This window comes from Polypterus senegalus, chromosome 1 (genome assembly GCF_016835505.1).
Source record: "Polypterus senegalus isolate Bchr_013 chromosome 1, ASM1683550v1, whole genome shotgun sequence".
Lineage (NCBI taxonomy): Eukaryota > Metazoa > Chordata > Cladistia > Polypteriformes > Polypteridae > Polypterus > Polypterus senegalus.
In genome coordinates, this window is record NC_053154.1 from 337,147,214 (window position 1) to 337,167,592 (window position 20,379).

The 20,379-nt window shown below is 41.5% G+C and overlaps 1 protein-coding gene across 1 annotated transcript in view; it reads right to left on the reverse strand.

The window, feature by feature from the left end:
* The window catches only part of cd82b (CD82 molecule b), a 174,627-nt gene that overhangs the window by 94,586 nt on the left and 59,662 nt on the right, over positions 1 to 20,379 (reverse strand). The window contains exon 2 of the mRNA XM_039739070.1: positions 16,841 to 16,914. Coding sequence (XP_039595004.1) covers positions 16,841 to 16,903 — 63 coding nt within the window. The 5' untranslated portion in view covers positions 16,904 to 16,914. The remainder of the gene's footprint in view (positions 1 to 16,840; positions 16,915 to 20,379) is intronic.

Sequence of the window (20,379 nt, forward strand, 5' to 3'; positions counted from 1 at the left end):
TTTAATTTGTGTAGCTGTGAGGCTTTTCAATTAGCTCATCGTATTTTCATAATTTTCATAAATAAAAAAAAAAACCAAATGATTACAGCTCTGGTTCTTCGCATTTCTAGACTGCCTGTGAGGGAAAACAAAGCAGAATCTTTTTTGGTGTATGCATAGCAGAAGACGTGTTACAGCATGGGCAAATGGTCATGTGACCTACCTGGATGCCATCTAGGCCAACGGATACATCAATTTGTGCTACACCACGGTTCTTCTTCTTGATACTCTGTATATGAATTTAATTATCATTATCATTCCTGGTGGCTCCGTAATCCGTACTCGCCCCTACTCTCTCTTCTGTTCTTTTATCCGGTTTTCTGTCATGTCAATTAGCACCCCCACCACCCGATCAAAGCACCGTGATGTTCTTACATTGATGGATTAAAGGCCAGAAGTCATCATCAAGCTCTTCCATGTGAACCCTGAATACAATCAGGACTGATTGAGGTCATTTCTGTGAGGTAGAATACCTAGAGGGGACTGGGTAGTCTTGTGGCCTCTGAACCCTGCAGATTTTATTGTTGTCTCCAGTCTGGAGTTTTTTTTTGTTTTTTCTGTCCTCCCTGGCCATCAGACCTTACTTTTATTCTATGTTAATTAGTGTTCCCTAATTCTATTTTCTTATTTATTTTCTTTTTCTCTTTCTTCATTATGTAAAGCACTTTGAGCGACATTATTTGTATGAAAAAGTGCTATAGAAATAAATGTTGCTGTTCTTCTTCTTCTTTTTTCAGTTGCCCCCATTAGGGGTTGCCACAGTAGGTTATCTTTTTCCATCTCTTCCTGTCCTCTGCATCTTGCTCTGTCTCCCCCATCACCTGCATGTCCTCTCTCACCACGGTTAATAAAACTTAAATCCTGTAATCTAACGTTTGAATAGATGCTTTCAAATTCTGCACAAAGTGCCAGCTGTTCAGAATATAACTGACTACATTTACTTATTTGGCTGACGCGTTTATCCAAAGCGACTTACAACATTCATGATACAATTGGCTCCATTTCTTTGGTTTTCCAATTGCAGCACAGGCAGGTCAAGTGACTTGCTCGTGGTCACACGGTGTCAGTAGTGGGATTTTAACCCACAAGTCAAAAGCCTTAACCACTACACCACACCATAACTCATACCGTCATACACCGGCACACAAAGGCCAACGTTACTACATTTCTACTTTAAAGATTCAGCCTTTCTGTCTATCCTGTTGTGATGGTCTGGGTCGGCTCCACTATCCCTGGATACTACCAGGAGTCTCTTGAACTCCAAACCGCCGATAACGTACCCAAGGATGAGCAGGGCAAATGAGGACACACACACACATACAAGTCAGCAATGGGGTGCTGCAAAGTGATGGGTGGTTTGTTTAAACTGACAATCAAAACAAAATGTTCAAAAGTGCAATGCGCCAGGTCTTCAACAGATAAATAATCCACAAAAATAAGGTGCCAAGAAAAGGTTAAAAATGTCCAATTAATATCTCTCTCTATTTTATATATATATATATACAGTAATCCCTCCTCGATCGCGGGGGTTGCGTTCCAGAACCCCCCGCGATAGGTGAAAATCCGCGAAGTAGAAATCATATGTTTGTATGGTTATTTTTATATATTTGAAGATCTTATAAACTCTCCCACCCTGTTAACATTATTAGAGCCCTCTAGACATGAAATAACACCCTTTAGTCAAACGTTTAAACTGTGCTTCATTACAAGACAGAGATGGCAGTTCTTTCTCACAATTAAAAGAATGCAAACATATCTTATCTTCAAAGGAGCGCCATCAGGAGCAGAGAATGTCAGAGAGATAGAAAGAGCGTGACAGAAAACCAAACAATCAAAAAATCAATACGTGCTTTTAAGTATACAGAAAGCACCGCGATAAAGCGGCATTTTGTAGAGGAGCGTCCGTATCCTCTGTGCAAACAGCCCCTCTGCTCACACCCCCTCCGTCAGGCAGAGAGAGTGAGAAAGAAAGAGAGAAGCAAACAATCTCAAGCACTGCGCGGGAATCATATCTTTTATCATTGAGGAGTTTTAGTTAATATGTAATACTTGCTCTGATTGGGTAGCTTGTAAGCCATCTGCCAATATCGTCCCTTGTATGAAATCAACTGGGCAAACAAACTGAGGAAGCATGTAACCTAAATTAAAAGACCCATTGTCTGCAGAAAGCGGCAAACCAGCGAAAAATCCGTGATATATATTTAGATATGGTTACATTTAAAATCCGCGATAGAGTGAAGCAGCGAAAGTCGAAGCGCGATATAGTGAGGGATTACTGTATATATGTATATATATATATATTATTTTCCTCAATAAATAAATGACCAAGTATAATATTTTTGTCTCATTTGTTTAACAGGTTTCTCTTTATCTACTTTTAGGACTTGAGTGAAAATCTGATGATGTTTTAGGTCATATTTAAGCAGAAATATAGAAAATTCTAAAGGGTTCACAAACTTTCAAGCACCTCTGTATGTGCCATATGTGTTGAACATGATGGCAAACAGGCTGAGACTTTCCTGTAAATCATCTGGCACATATGAAGTATGCTTTGTGAATAAATTGTTTCCGCCATTCAAATGTTAACACCATTTTGACTCACCCTGTATATATGCATAACAAATGTCATTAGAATGAACTTCATTTTAACGGAATCCTTGCTTCAACAAATCATTTTTTTGGTTTAGGCCAATTACCTATAGAACTAATGTTAAAAAAAAAACCTCATTACAGCAAAGTCCATTTTTATCTGTAAAATTCATAACAGCAAAGTTATTTTCCATGGTAAAAAAAAAGGCAGCAAAACGTCCGCATTTCTTCTGGCCTTGGCCCAAAACTCAGGATTCACGAGCTCCACTGAACAACCAATTAGATTGCATGTTCATGTCACGTAGTTTGTTGACATTCGCTACACTCTTGCAGCAGACAAAAAACATTGTGGGTGGATCTGGGGGTGGGGGGAGATAACTGTCAATCAAATATGACTTCAGCTCCATTGACGGAGCTCTGGAGGTCCTTAGCTAGACTGTATGAGTGAATCAAGAGCAAATGTCGCAGCGGGTATTGGGAAGGTCATCCGAGATTGGCTGCAGTCAACCTCCAGAGCTACCACGGTGAATCGTGCTCAACAATCAGAGTTGGAAAACGCTGAACGAGGCAAAATAGGTGACCGCTTGGAACTGCACTTATGAAAGGAAAGGGGCACGTGCTCTGGACACTGAGAGACACCGTTTATGTAACTCAAGCAGCGATCGCTCTAGAAAGTCTGTGTTATGTATTTTTTTTTAACTAATAGGGTGCATGATCCGGACACCGAGTGGGGGTGACCCTCAACTCACCAATTCCACCTTGAAGTCTAATAATATTGACTGCTGCCTGCAATGAACAATGCCAGGGCACCATATAGGTCTCGAATGCTATTTACTTTACAAAAAAAGTTGATTAAAAGTTAATGTTGGCAAAAAGTTATTGCCAATTGAGTTTCTGGAGTGAGCTTTGTCGACTATGTGCGCTGAAAGAACACACTATGTAAAAATTCCATTATAACAAAATATTTTTTTTTCAGTCCTGAGCACTTCACTCTAATGGAATATGACTGGTATTAAAATAAGAAAACAAGGCAAAAGAAAACATACAATTCAAAGAGAAACACTACACATACAATATTGAGATAATACAAAATCCCTGTAAATCAGAATCTAAGCTTAATTACTATATGCAACTTATAAACACCCCATTATGTGCAGTTCCTCATAAAATACATGGCATGTATCGGTATTAACAGTTGCAGGTGGACATTAAGCTAAACATATCCCGATTAGGATTCATCCAGCTCTGGGGGACAAAGCACTGTAACCACAAGGGGGTGCCACTTAGCCCAAAACCACAGCCACAATAATGCCCAGACTCTCTTTAAGCTCAAATAAAAAGCTTTTATTAAGACCCAACACCTCCTTCACAATAATTTCAACAAAAAATATACCAATCACAATTCTCCTTCCTCCTCCAAAAGCATTGCCCACTGCCTCATTTTGGTCGAGTCTGAGTCGGGAGGCTTTCTTTTAAGTCTCCTGCTCTTGTTGCCCAGAGCACTTCCACGCCATGTGGAAAACAGGTCAGACCTCCCCAGGTTGCGCCCTCTGGCGATTTCAAAAACCCTGACAGGGCTGCGGTTCCAGACTCCACTTCCCAAGACATCATGCGGGTATCCTAATCAGGTTTAGCCCTGAGGAACACTGACACCTCCTGTGTGGGGGAATGGCCTACTCCTGGTAAGCCTGTTCACCCAGTCCTTCCATTATGACCTCCTGGCCGGGTAAGAAACCTTCCCCTATTACAGCCAGGATTCCTGTCCTTCCTTCCTGTCTGCCACTCAGAGTACACACAAGCACCTCAGAAGCAGTGGACACATCATCACAAGGCACCAACCCCAACCTACTCAAAGCATCATGATGCACCAACATTGATGGACTGAAAGCCAGAAGTCTACGTGACCATCATCATCAGGTCCTTCGATGAAAACGCTAAATACAAAGAGGACTGTTTGATTTATGTTAGGTAGATTGCCCAGAGGGGACTGGGCGGTCTCTTGGTCTGGAACCCCTACAGATTTTATTTTTTCTCCAGCCTTTGGAGTTTTTTTTGGTTTTTTCTGTCCACCCTGGCCATCGGACCTTACTCTTATTCTATGTTAATTAATGTTGACTTATGTTTATCTTTTATTGTGTCTTCTATTTCTCTATTCATTTTGTAAAGCACTTTGAGCTACATTTTTTTGTATGAATATGTGCTATATAAATAAATGTTGATTGATGATTGATTGAATAAAATTTTAGCATGCAGGCGATCCCTTACCGTTTTTGTAGGTGTTCACTAAAGTTTCTGCACTTTTCTCCATAAGTGAGCGGTCAAGATAGAAAAAGCAGCTTTGCACAAATGCCAGTGGTCACATTTTTCCTGCGCGCTTTTGTTTGTGCACCTTAGACGGCATTAAATTTACAGCAGTGGAAGGGAGAAAAAAATGGCACACCACGCATATGGTGAGGTGTGGAGCAGATCCCTCATCTTGTTATTTCCTGAAATTAACATTCATAGCTATGGGAAGGAGGTGTTAAGGGCCCACAATTGTTGGTCAGTCATAAGTGCGTAACAGGCTGTTGGGCATCAAAAGCATTTTTGCAATCTGGTTTAAGATTTACACTAGATTGTATGTAATGTCCTGAACAAAGAAAAACAATGACTGAGTGTCTGTGTCCTTCCTTATTGTCACATCACTGTACACTGCGTAAAGGAGTACTGAACGGGAAAGGGAATGGCACTGCCTGTAAAGCTACAACTAGGAGTTCAAATCAAGATCTACATTTATATGGTATGAATTAATAATGATGTGCTGTAGAAACAGCTAGCTATCCCTTCTGATGAGAAGACATCCATCTACTTGTAACCTCAGTAGGAAGGTTTCTTTTCCTTTCACTACTGGCTTTCTTTGTATGCAACACGGGCAACAGAAGATGATAACATAAGAATAATACAGGGTGCTTCACTCAAAAGAGGCCCCTAATATTCTGTAATAACTCACACTAGGACGAAGCAATCTGAATGAAACAACGTGCTCCTCAGTATATGGAGCATCGAACAAGCCAGGCTGCCCCTGCGTCGGAGCAATGTGGTAGGCGTTGGACAGCCATCGTGACGTTTAACCTCTGTTTGCAACTTCTGGACTGCCTACTACCTGTACCCCTTCACTCGATTTCTCCTTACGATGGTGGTGTACAGTATTGAGCAGCACATCTTCATGGTGCAAACTTATTGGGTCACCAATTCGCTTAAGCAATGTCAGAATCAACAGGATGATAGTGGGTTAGTGGAAGGTTAGATGGAGCAACGTGTCACACATCAGCAAGGAGCCTGGCAGAGACGGAGTCTTTCTTCAGCAAACAGGGTCATTTCAAAGGGTCTTTGGCCACCACGGTCGCCGGATCTGACACCACCCGACTTCTTCCTTTGGGGTTATGCTCAAATGAAAAGCCTATCGGAACGAGCCTCGTATTGTGCAAGATTTGAAGGAAAACATCCAACGTGAAATTGCTGCTATTCCCCCTGAGACACTTGCTGATACGTTCAGGAATATGGAGCGCTGCATCGGAATGTGTCTGGAAGAAAACGGAAACCACTTCCAGCATCGCATGTCATGTAATCAATTACAAGTACGTTAAGGTATTGAGCGAATTTCTTTGGGTCAGATTGCTTCACCCTAACGGGAGTTACAACAGAATATCCAGGGCCTCTTTTGAGTGAATCTCCCTGTAATAATAAAAATAAAAATTAACATTTCTTTATATTTATATAGCACTTGTCTGACTACTCAAAGTAAGTTAGGAACAGGAAAGGGAATGGCACTGCCTGTAAAGCTACAACTAGGAGTTCAAATCAAGATCTACATTTATATGGTATGAATTAATAATGATGTGCTGTAGAAACAGCTAGCTATCCCTTCTGATGAGAAGACATCTACTTGTAACCTCAGTAGGAAGGTTTCTTTTCCATTCATTACTGGTTTACTTTGTTCGTATGCAACACAGACAATTGAAGATGATAAAATAATAATAATACAGGGAGATTCACTCGCAAAAAGAGTCCCCGAATATTCTGTAATAACTCACACTAGGACGAAGCAATCTGAACGAAACACCGTGCAACGTGCTCTTCAGTATATGGGGCATAGAACAAGCCGGGATGCCCCTGCATCAGAGCGATGAGGTAGGCGCCGGACAGCTGTCACGACATTTAGCCTCCGTTTGCAACTTCCAAGTGCATACTGCCCGTACCCCTTCACTCGGTCACTCGACGTCTCAGGATGGTGGTGTACAGTACTGAGCAGCACACCTTCATGGTATGAACCTATTGGGTCACCAGATCGTTTAAGCGATGTCAGAATCAATTAGATGATCGTGAGTTAGCGGAAGGTTAGAGGGAGCAACGTGTCGCACATCGGCAAGGAGCCTGGCAGAAATGGAGTCCTTCTTCGGCAACAGGGTAATTTCAAAGAGGCTTTGGCCACCATGGTCGCCAGATCTGACACCACCAGACTTCTTCCTTTGGGGTTCATAGGAACAGTGGAAGATTTGAAGGAAAATATCCAACATGAAATTGCTGCTACTCCCCCTCCCAAGACGTTTGCCACGTCGAAATGTGTCTGGCAGAAAACAGAAACCACTTCCGTCATGCACATCATGCAATCAGTTACAGCCACGTCAAGGTATAGAGCAGATTCCTTTGGTTCAGATTGTTTCATCCTAACTGGGGTTACAATAGAATATTCGGGGCCTCTTTCGAGTGAATCTCCCTGTAATAATAATAATAAAAAAATAACATTTCTTTACATTTATATAGCACTTGTCTCACTACTCAAAGTGCTTTACATACCTAGTGTGGAGCCACTTCAACCACCACTAAGGTGCAGTATCCACCAGGATGACGTGACGGCAGCCATTTTGTCCCAGTATGCTCACCACACATTAGCTATTAGGTGGTGATGGGGTGAGAGGCAGTTAGCCAATTAAAACGATGAAATGAATAGGCAGTGGTGGGCAATTTAGCCTGGACATCGGGATACACCCAACTCTTTACGATGGGTGCCCAAGGATCTTTTTAAGAATAGATAGATTAATGACCTCGATTATGTGAAGGACGGCATCATTTTTACAGCTCAGTGACCCTGTCACTGCATTGGGGCACTGGGATCCACATTTGCACTGTGGGGTCAGCACCCCCTGCTGGCCTAAACAACACCTCTTCCAGCAGTAACTCAAGATATTTCCTAGATGTTCTCCCATCCAAGTACTGGATAAACCTGAAAAGACTTAGCTTCAGGTGGATGACCTCTTCTGAAATGCTCTCCAACTACTAGGCAATGAATTGGAACTTAACTGTCTTTATGTCAACTTAAAGACGTTTGTACCTAATATTTGTACGTAACTAAGAGTTGTTCTGTTCTTCTTGTAGATCATACCACTCAGACAGTAACACACTATTTAAAATACGTTTTGAAAATGTTACTGAAAGTAACATTAATTCTATATAAAGCAATTTATTTAAACGACAGGGATATTAAAGCTAATCTATTACATTGGGTGAGTTTTATTACCTGCCAGTATGATGTAATTCAAGATGCTTTGAAAAAGTAATTCCTAAAAAGGACAAAATGATCGCATTTAAAGAACATTCTTTTTATGTAGAATCTGCTTTCATTAAAAAGATCTATGACTTCCTAAGGCATAGTTAGGTGATGTAAACATTGGGAATATTACGAGAAAAGAACAAAGATGCTGCTTAAAGAAACAAGTCAGTTGCTTTCTCAAATTAATTCCAAGCAAGATTTAGCCAGAATTCAAAATGCTTGATTAGGCATTCATAAAAACATAAACCCACTCAGACTGACCTGTGCAAGGTACGTTGTTACTTACTGAAGACAACTTTGTTACACTTTAACTCTTATTTTTGTAAACAGGCTTTCCGTAATAATTCAGAACGCCAAAACTTGCATGTTGTACAACCTTAAAAGAACACAAGAAATTTGACAATCGAGTGGAGGCCATTCAGTTTACTGAGCCTGTTTGTTTAGCGAATGGTTAAGCTGTCCCATCAGAGAATGACACAAAGGTGTATTCAGGTTACTCAGCCTCAACCCTGACAGAACACTTCTCTTCAGAAGCCATCTGAAGAAAACCAAAATGTGATTCCATTGCTACAATATAGAAACATAAATTACTATATTCTTGTTAAGTGTGCATTTTCCAATTTTTTATTATAAGGCTAGCATTATCACTAAAATAGAAAAGAAAAAATCGAAGAAGAAACATTCAGGTGACAAGAGGTCTCATAAAAACAATTTTAGAAAACCACTTCTGAAGCTGAGTTTTGAATGAAGAACATGAGCAAACTGTAAATTTCACTTTTGTTTTTTTAATAGGCTCAGGTTTATGTCATTTGTACACAGAACAATAAAATTCTTATGTACACATGTCCTGAGAAGAGCTGAGAATGTTACAACACCAACAAAACACACACAAATTTGCACAGCATAGATAGACAGATAAGGCACTATAGAATACAATTAATTGATATAGTGCCTTTCTTTATCTATCTGTCTAGTGCATTATATAGTGCCACTATAGAGATACAGATAGATAATTGATAGATAGTAGATAGATTAGATTTATAGATAGATAGATGTAGATAGATAGATAGATTATAGATAGAGTGCCTAGATAGATAGATAGATAGATAGATAGATAGATAGATAGATAGATAGATAGATAGATAGATAGATAGATAGATTTTATTTGTCCCCAGAGGGAAATTTGGCTTTTTAACAGAAGATCTTTGAATAAATAAATACATAAATAGGTAGCTAAGAAAGTAAATAAATAAATACAGAGACACTTTGGTCTGAACAAACACTAGAATGACTATAAAGCAAGAATATTCAAAAAAATGAAAAGGTCTGATTTTCCTGTCACAGCCATAGTGAGGTGCTATACAGATGTACTGTTGTTGGTATAAAGGAGACCCCAGTCAGGTGTCTTGACACACTTCTGCTGAGTGATTCGTTGGCTGAAAGTCCTCAATGTTGGTGTGTCACAGAGAGGATGTGCAGCACAGTTCATAATGGCACTCAGCTTGTTTAAATTCTCTCCTTTCCTCTGACCTCCAAGGGGTCCAGAGTGCATCCCATAACTGAGCCTGTTGATTTCGTGGGCCTTCTCTTGGAAGTGATGTTACCAGCCCAGCGCACCACAATGGCCTTCACAGAGTTGTAGAAGATGTTAAGGATGTCACTTCCCACATTAAAGGAATGCAGTCTGTTAATAGGAGAGTCTGCTCTGCCCTATCTTCTATAATTACTGTGTTCTGAGAACAAACCCAGCCTGTCATTAATGTTGGACCCCCAAGTACTTGTAGGAGGGGACCACCTTTAAACCCACTCCCTGACTAATGAGCAGACACAGAGGCTCTTTGGTGCGGTGAAAGTCAATAAGCAGTTCCTTGGTTTTGCTGATGTTAAGATGCAGCCAATTCTCTTTGCACCTTTTCCACCTGACTCCTCTCCCTTGTCTCATCCCTTTTAACAATACACGTCTTAAGTGTAGAACCTCTGAGAATTTCTACATGGGACGTGACTTGGTGTTGCATTTATAGTCTGAAGTGTGCAGAGTAAAGAGCATATGTATGTAATCCATTGTATATATTATGTATTTATTTGTGTGCGTGTGTGCATTTTAGATGCATAACCTGTAATTTAAAACAAAGAATTCTGATCAATGTTTCTTTACTTGTTTCTCACATACAATCTACTGCATTTAAAAGCAACCAGATTAGAACCTCACATCATACAATCTGGAAGCATTCATTTATACTGCTTTCCTTTTTCTACGTTTGGCAAATCCTGCAGTAATTGCTGAGCAGAAAGAACCTACTGAACAGCACACGTCTCGCTAACACAGTCTAAACAAGAATATCACACTGACACATGTTGGCATTTCCTCATTCAGCATGAAAGAATGTCTTCTAACAGCTGAGAAAGGAATAACAACATTCCAACTGCAAAAATAAAAAGCATTCATGGATTATTTGTTCAATGTGAAGCTGTGGATGTTCACTGGCGTACTATGACAAGGCCTCACTGACGAGCAGTTCAAGCCAAGTCTGTGAATGAAAGCTTCTCTCCGATGCATTGGTAATTGATAACGTTCTTCCTCCTTCAGTCTCTTAAATATTTAGGAGTGAATATCTAACTAAAGAACAGCTTTTATGTCTAGATAATGTAGCATGTAACATTTTTAAAAATTACGACATGTTGTTACTGTAGTTTAGATACAACAGAATAAAGCAAAGTCGAAGGTGAACTTTTATGAAGGGTCATTCACAGAAGAAAAGTACTAATCTGGGAAACTGAAGTGTTACAGAAGGTTATTTCCATTAGAAATACACACTGCACATCTATATTTGCTTATCTGGCACAAATTTGCTTCCCTTAAACAATATGCTGAGCAAAGATCCTATTGTATCCATTTCTGCTAGCTATGCTAAGAAGTTGAATAGTTCAGAAAATGTATCATTTCCCTTAACATGACCTCAAGTGTACAGTGTGCAATCGTATGCTCCTCTATTTTATCAAATCTATTAGTACCAGGGTGTTGTACCGTGTTATGCAAGTAGTGAAAAGTCAAGCAAAATGACACCTTTTATTTACAATATGAAAGCTTTCAAGGCTCCTCAGACCCCTTCTTTGATTACGTCTTGCCTGAAGAATGGGCCTGAGTTGCCTCAAAAGCTTGCATATTGTAATCTTTTTAGTTAGCCAATAAAAGGTGTCATTTTGCTTGACTTCTCACTATATCAAATCTTTTACAAGAGAGTAATTGTGAACACGGGCGGCACGGTGGCACATAAGTAGCGCTGCTGCCTCACAGCTACGAGACCCAGGTTCACTTCCTGGGTCCTCCCTGTGTGGAGTTTGCACGTTCTCCCCGTGTCTGCGTGGGTTTCCTCCGGGTACTCTGGTTTCCTCCCACAGTCCAAAGACATGCAGGTTAGGTGGATTGGCGATTCTAAATTGTCCCTAGTGTGTGCTTGGTGTGTGGGTGTGTGTGCCCTGCGGTGGGTTGGCGCCCTGCCCGGGATTGGTTCCTGCCTTGCGCTCTGGGTTGGCTGGGATTGGCTCCAGCAGACCCCCCGTGACCCTGTGTTCAGATTCAACAGGTTGGAAAATGGATGGAATGGATGGATGGATGGTAATTGTGAACACCGTACAAAGGCAGATTTCTGCTTTTAAGTTATAGTTCAGGCATGCAAAAGACAAAAACAGATGAATGGAAAGAAAAAAGTCAAATTTACAGTACACTCCTTCAAAACTTTCTGATATCCATTTGGGATTCTGGGGGCAAGAGCTTTAGAACACCTCAGATTTTCAAGTTTTTCTTCAAATGTAATCAGTTGAAATGCAATGAAATACCTAAAATGGCGAAGAGGACAGATTGAAATTTTAAGTTTAGGTGTGCAAAAAACTGAAAAGAGGAAATTTCAGAATACTACAAATGGGCCTTCTTCGGGGAACAGCTAATGAGTTACAACCTACAGATGTTCTGCAGCAATTCAAGTAAATGAAGCCTTGCAGACAATTCGCGCAGGCGTCCCAACTTGTGTTGAGTACAGTGGTGCCTTGGATTGTGAGTGTAATTTGTTCCGGAAACATGCTTGTAATCCAAAGCACTCGTATATCAAAGCAAATTTCCCCATAAGAAATAATGGAAACTCAGATCATCCATTCCACAACCCAAAAATATTCATAAAAAAATGATTAATACAAAATATAAAGTAAAAATACATAAAACAAATTAACAGGCAGTTTACCTTTGAAAACAATCGTTTGGTGTGAGGGAGACGAGAGAGAGAAGAGGAGGAGGAGGAGGATTATTGTGTAGGACGACTTTCATTCTAACTAACGGAATCACTGCTGTCTGTTGGCTCACTGGAATCTTTTTTGGCGACTTTTAACAAGGAACCTCTCCAATGACAGTTGCTTTTGCCTCCTTTTGAGGATTTTGCGGAAATGTGACATTGCATTGTCGTTAAATAGATTCATCGCTCGCACACAATATAAACAAATGCTTTACACACACGGTCACAATGCTATAGTAAACAGTACACGCTCTGATGGATGTTGACTATATGAGTGAGACACGCCGACTGAGACAGAGCATGGGAGACGATTACCCACAATCCCGCAGAGAGAGAAGAACCGTTGTCTCAGCTGTGATCACGTGATACTCGGTGGGCAAAGCTTATACATACTACTGCAAGACCTTGCTCGTTTATCAAGTTAAAATTCATTAAAAACTTTTGTCCATCTTGCAAAACACTCACAGACCAAGTTACTCACAATCCAAGGTTTTACTGAACTTCAAAACATTCTGTGTGTCTTAAAGCAGAGTTGGAACAGACAGTGTTACTACACCCTCTAAATTACTACTTGGACAATACTATACTGGCACAGAACAACAATGGTAAATAAAAAAATAAGTCAAGGAGTCAATAAGTGTACAAAATTATATTGACATTTTTGATTCGTCAAAGTAGCATGCAAGTTTTACTGATATAACCACCAAACTGTGGTAACTCTTTTGATTCACAATGCCAGACACTCTTTCTAAGTCACCAAATCTGCCGCCAGCTGAAGAACTCCACACCGTCACACTTCCTCCTCCATGTTTGACAGTTGGTGTCATATACTGAGGAGCCATCCTTTCACCAACTCGATGGCGTACAAACACTCTGTGTGATGTGACCGAACATTTCAAATTAAAATTCTTCAGTCCATAAGACTTTCTCCCAGTCTGTAATAGTCCACAGCCAGTATTTCAAGGCCCTATTTTGTCCTTTAAGGAATATCTTTCTTACTGCCACTCGGCCCGTCAAACCTGCAGCACAGTAGAAATGGAGATTTGCTTTTATCGATCTGCACTGTTAAGCTGAGATTGAAGCTGTTGTACTGTGAGGAGCCTGTAATCATGTCAGCTGGTGACCCTCAGAAACCTGTCTTCCGATTGGTTTGTGACTTTGGCTCAGGGCACCTGCAAGGTGCCAGTCCGGAAACACAGCCGTATTGGGCAATTTTAGTGACGCCTAACAGGGCTGCCAGGGAACGACTGCTCGTGTTTCCACACGACCCAGAAGTGCTCCGGCCAACCTGGGCGTGACAGCTGAAGGAGTTCCTAGGCTGGATTTAAAAGAGAGCCTGCAACCTCACTTACCGTATATACTCGTGGATAAGTCGGGACTTGATTTTACTGTATAATTTCTGGTACTTTATAATGTTGGTCGTATAAGTCGAATGCCGAAAACTCACGCTATTGGTCCAAGAAATTATAATATGCTAACGCCCACCTGAGAGAACACACAGCCTTTTTTTGTCTATGTGGGTGTGGCAATGTGCTGTATTAGTGTGTGCTCCTAACCTCTCTCTCTCCCTATTGTGACCACACGGTAATACCCAAACTATTCCAAAGCGACGTTTGCACCGTTTTGTGTATCTCACCCACTCATACACCTTTATCGTTAGAGCATCCCTTATCTACAATGGAGCGTTTCAAGGATTAAGAATTCTTTACATTTACCGTATATACTGGAGCAGGTTAGGGTGATAAAGGATAAAGATGGAAACGTACTCACAAAAGAGGAGTGTGTTGAGCAGATGGAAAAAGTATTTTGAGAGGCCGATGAATGGATGAGAACGGGAGAGAAAAGAGGTTAAATGATGTGGAGATAGTGAATCAGGAAATGCAACGGATTAGCAAGGAGGAAGTAAGGACAGCGATGAAAAGAATGAAGAATGGAAAGGCAGTTGATCCAGATGACATACCTGTGGAAGCATGGAGGTGTTTAGGAGAGATGGCAGTGGAATTTTTAACCAGATTGTTTAATGGAATCTTGGGAAGTGAGAGGATACCTGAGGAGTGGAGAAGAAGTGTACTGGTGCCGATATTTAAGAATAAGGGGGATGTGCAGGACTGTAGTAACTACAGGGGGATAAAATTGATGAGCCACAGCATGAAGTTATGGGAAAGAGTAGTGGAAGCTCAGTTAAGAAGTGAGGTGATGATTAGTGAGCAGCAGTGTTGTTTCATGCCAAGAAAGAGCACCACAGATGTGATGTTTGCTCTGAGGATGTTGATGGAGAAGTAGAGAGAAGGTCAGAAGGACTTACATTGCGTCTTTGTAGACCTGGAGAAAACATATGACAGGGTGACTGAGAGGAGTTGTGGTATTGGATGAGGAAGTCGGGAGTGGCAGAGAAGTACGTAAGAGTTGTACAGGATATGCACAAGGGAAGTGCGACAGTGGTGAGGTCTACTGTAGGAGTGACAGAGGTGGGATTACATCAGGGATCGGCTCTGAGCCCTTTCTTATTTGCAATGGTGATGGACAGGTTGACAGAAGAGATTAGACAGGAGTCCCCATGGACTGTGATGTTTGCTGATGACATTGTGATCTGTAGTGATAGTAGGGAGCAGGTTGAGGAGACCCTGGAGAGGTGGAGATATGAGAGGAGAGGAGAGGAATGAAGGTCAGTAGGACCACTAAGACAGAATACATGTGTGTGAATGAGAGGGAGGTCAGTGGAATGATGAGATTGCAGGGACTAGAGTTGGCGAAGGTGGATGAGTTTAAATACTTGGGATCAACAGTACAGAGTAATGGGGATTGTGAAGAAGAGAGTGCAGGCAGGGTGGAGTGGGTGGAGAAGAGTGTCAGGAGTGATTTGTGACAGACGGGAATCAACATGAGTGAAAGGGAAGGTCTACAGGACGGTGAGACCAGCTATGTTATATGGGTTGGAGACGGTGGCACTGACCAGAAAGCAGGAGACAGAGCTGGAGGTGGCAGAGTTAAAGATGCTAAGATTTGCATTGGGTGTGACGAGGATGGACAGGATTAGAAATGAGGACATTAGAGGGTCAGCTCAGGTTGGACGGTTGGGAGACAAAGCCAGAAAGGTGAGATTGCGTTGGTTTGGACATGTGCAGAGGAGAGATTCTGGGTATATTGGGAGAAGGATGCTAAGGACAGAGCTGCCAGGGAAGAGAAGAGGAAGGCCTAAGAGGAGGTTTATGGATGTGGTGAGAGAGGACATGCAGGTGATGGGTGTAACAGAACAAGATACAGAGGACAGAAAGATATGGAAGATGAGGATTCGCTGTGGCAACCCCTAACGGGAACAGCCGAAAGAAGAAGACGACGACTCATGGATAAGTTCTCCCATGGATAAGTCGGGACTTGATTTTACTGTTTAATTTCTGGGATTTTATAATGTCGGTCATATAAGTTGAATGCGGAAAACTCATGCTACCCTCATACACCATTATCATAAGAGCATCCCTTATCTACGATACAGCATTCAATAAGAAGAAAATATGAAGCTGGTTTAAAATTAAACAAGTGTCAAAAGAAATTGGTAACTGCACTGCTGCAACAAAATTCAATGCGTCTGAGAAACTGGTACGCGATTGGAGGAGGCAAGAAGATGTAAAAAAAAAAAAAATTAATCCATCCATCCATCCTCTTCTGCTTATCCGGGGTCGGGTCGCGGGGGCAGCAGCTTAAGCAGAGAGGCCCAGACTTCCGTCTCCCGCCACTTCTTCCAGCTCTTCCGGGAGAATCCCAAGGTATTCCCAGGCTAGCCGAGAGACATAGTCCCTCCAACGTGTCCTGGGTCTTCCCCGGGGCCTCCTCCCGGTTAGACGTGCCCAGAACACCTCACCAGGAAGGCATCCAGGATGCATCCTGATCAGATGCCCGAGCCACCTCATCTGACTCCTCTCGATGCGGAGGAGTAGCGGCTCCACTCTGAGACCCTCCCGGATGACTGAGCTTCTCACCCTATCTTTAAGGGAAAGATAATAATAAATTAAGTGTTGCATTTTTGAACGGGCATCTAAGTCGGGATCTGATTTTATGATCGATTTTTCGGGTTTCAAGACCCGACTTATATGTGAGCATATACAGTAAGTGAGTCAGTCTGGAGGCAGTGGGCAACACTCTAGAGAGTTTGTATTTGTGATCTCTGGCTGGTGTTTGTGTAAGAAAGGTGTTGAAAACAAATACAAGTCTTTTATTTGAACTTGGAATTGTCCTCGGGCATTACTGTGTCTGTGGTTTGGGGATCAGTTGTGTCCTCTTGTGGTTATACAAGCGTAAAAATAATGACAAAGATATGAAAGGAAATATATGATAAACTTACAAAAAAGATGAGGTTGAACAAAAAAAGGAAGTACTTGGTTGCTGTTATACATCCTTGTGCCATGGTCAAAAGCCCTGAAAAACAAAAACAGAAAAAAAAAAACAGATTAAAAATTCAGTAAGTTAGAAATGCATTTCTGTGAATCAATAATGGTAACATTTAAAACCGTCTGTGTGAAGTCACTGGATCAGTAGAAACCAAAGAAAGTAATGTATACATTTTTCCATTGAGCACCCAATGCCAGCAAAGATACTCAAGAAAACTGAAACAATAAAACAAAGCATAAACATCCAGAAGGTGTAGGAAAATAAAGTGGACCAGGGGGTACTTTATACTCTTTCACATATACAGTCCCCTCCAAAAGTAATGGAACAGAAAGGCCCTAAATCAGGGATGGCGAACTCCAGGCCTAGAGTGCCACAGTGGCTGCAAGGTTTTCATTCTTACCATCTTCTTAATTACTGACCAGTTTTTGCTGCTGATTACTTCTTTTAATCAACTTGACTCAGGCCCCATAGCCGTTTCTTTTTCTTTAATTAGCAGCCAAACAATAATGAGACACAAAACAAGACACCACATGACCAGGTCCCCTGTGCCCATCACACAATATCTGAAATTAAAGAGAGGCGATAGTCTTGGTAAGGTTGATCTCTCAGGTCACCAAACATTTTGACGGTGCTCTTAGAAAGAACAGAAAAACAACAGTTTGGGAAATGTCTGCTGTGGCAGAATGAGAGCAGCAGCAACAAGCCATAGAATTAAATGACGAGTTTATTTAACAGCAAGAATTGGCTTCTCATTAAGAAAGTGATTGGAGTGAAGTTGGAGTTGGAGTTTGAAGCTCCAGTTTATCTGGTCATCTGTTAGCTCGTTTCACATCTCATTTCTGCTTGGCTGTCATTTAATGAAGAAAGGAATCAATTCAGAGGGCTGAATTCTTCTAACAGGGCTATTAAAGTGATGGGAAAAAAGTTAATTAGCAGTGAAAACTGGTCACTGATTAGGAAAAGAGTTAGAATGAAAACCTGCAGCCACTGCGGCACTCCAGGCCTGGAGCTCGCCACCCCTGCCCTAAATTATTTTTTTTGCTGTGCACTGAAGACACTTGCGTACGAGATCAAAAGATGAAGATGAGAGGAGAGATCTGAGTTTCAGCTGCTTTTATTGCCCGACATTTACATCTCAATATGTTACACAACACAGAACAGAGTGCATTTTGCATTAAACCACTCAGCTTTTCAAGTGAGCACAAGTATTGGAACAAGACAGGTGTTTCTTGTTCCTCAGGTATGTCACATTAAGATTGATTGTGTAATCATGAAGTAGCCCTGGATATTTACTCTCAGTTTAAGCTTTGGCTTTCGCCTGCAACGACTGCATTTGTAATTAAGAAGGGCAAACCAAACTGAAGACCAGTGAGTTGTCTATGGAAGAAAAAGCATGCCATTCTGAAGCAGAAAAAAAGGGGGGAAATCCATCCAAGGTACACTATATTGGCAAAAGTATTGGCCAAAAAATCATTGAATTCAAGCGTTCCAGGTGTATAAACTCGAGCCCCTCAGCATGCAGATTGCTTCTACAAACATTTGTGAAAGAATGGGTTGCTCTCAGGAGCTCAGTGAATTCAAGCCTGGTACCATGATAGGATGCCACGTGTGCCATAAGTCCATTCGTGACATTTCTTTGCTACTAAATATTTCACGGTCAATTGTTAGTGGTATTATAACAAAGTGGAACAATTGGGAACAGCAGCAACTCCGCCACAAACTGGTAGGCCACATCAAATCACAGTGCAGGGACAGCGCGTGCTGAGGTGGGCAGAAGTCGCCAACTTTCTGCAGAGTCGATAGCTACAGACCTCCGAAAGCTCAAGTATAGTGAAACGTAGAGAGAGAGCTTCATGAAATGGGTCCCCATGGCCAAGCAGCTGCAGCCAAGCCTGACATCATCAAGTGCAGCGCAAAGCGTCGGATGCAGTGGTGTAAAGCCCACCACACGGCCACTGGACTCGAGAGCAGTGGAGACGTGAACTCTGGAGTGACGAATCATGCAATAGGATGGACGAGTCTGGCCAGGAGAACGGTACTCGCCTGACTGCATTGTGCCAAGTGTAAAGTTTGATGTGGGGTTGGGCTTGGCCCCTTAGTTCAGGTGAAAGGAACTCTTAATGCTTCAGCATACAAAGCCATTTTGAACAATTTCATGCTCCCAACTTTGTGAGAAGAGTTTGGGGACGGAAAAATGACTGAGCACCAGTGCACAAAGCAAGGTCTATAAAGAAATGGAGGAGCAAATTTGGTGTGGCTGCACAAAGCGCTGACCTCAACCTGACAGAACAACTCTGTGATGAATTTGAACGAAGACGGAGAGTGATCCGGGCCTTCTAGAGCTGCAAAGGGTGGGCTGACAACATGTGCATTAAGAATGGGACGTCATTAAAGTTCATGTGTGTGTGTATAAAGGCAAGCGTCCCAATACTTTTGGCATTAGAGAGTATTTCAAAAACATTTGGGCATAACCAGTACCACAATTTGCATTGTCCTGAAAAATGAAGGAAGGCACTGGTATACTGAGCAACAGGCATCGAACCGGCCATCCAAGAAAAATAACAACAACTGATGACAGGCAAATGGTGAGAGCAGTAAAGAAAACTCCCAAAACAACGGTCTGTAACATCATGAACAATCTCTAAAGAGCAGGAGTGGAAATATCACAGTCCACTATTTGAGGAAGACTCCGAGAACAACAATATAGACGCCATACTGCAAGACGCAGACCTCTCATCAGCAGCAAAAATCAGAAAGCCAGAATCGAATTTGCAAAAATGTTCTGAGATGAGCAACAAGTTTAATGGACTGATGAGACAAAAATGAACTTCTACCAAAGTGATGGAAAGGCCAGAGTATGGAGAAAGAAGGGATCAGCCTATGAGCCTAAACATACAAGCTCCTAGGTAAGCAGGTAACCACCTAAAATCATATTGCAATTCAGACTTATACAGATATATGCACTGTATTTATTTATATATATATATATATATATATATACTGTATTTATATGATTATTGGTGACCAGAACTCCACTGGTATCCGAACTGTTTTGGATATTCTGCTTTTTCATTGCACAACAATACTGGAAGAATGTTGTATACAAAAACAGCATAAAATATGAGAAATAACAAAAAGAAATAAAAAAACTGCTGGAGTTTACATTTGAATTTACAGAATTAGACAACAGAACTTCAGCAAACTGTTCCAGGGTAAGACTAATCTATATCTTTATACCGCATTTACGCATGTACCACGCACACATTTTTTCCCAAAAATTAGCAATAGAAAATCAGGTGCACGTCATACACGAGAAAATGTAATTCTGTAATGTTTACTTCTTCTGCTTGGGCTCGCTCGCTCGCGCACTCACGCTGTGTCTCTCTCTTTCTCTTGCTCACTCGCTCGCGCACTCTCTCTCTCTCTCTCTCTCTAAACGCTTCCTATACAATCACAACACACGTCATACACGGGGCAAAACGATTTTGGCGA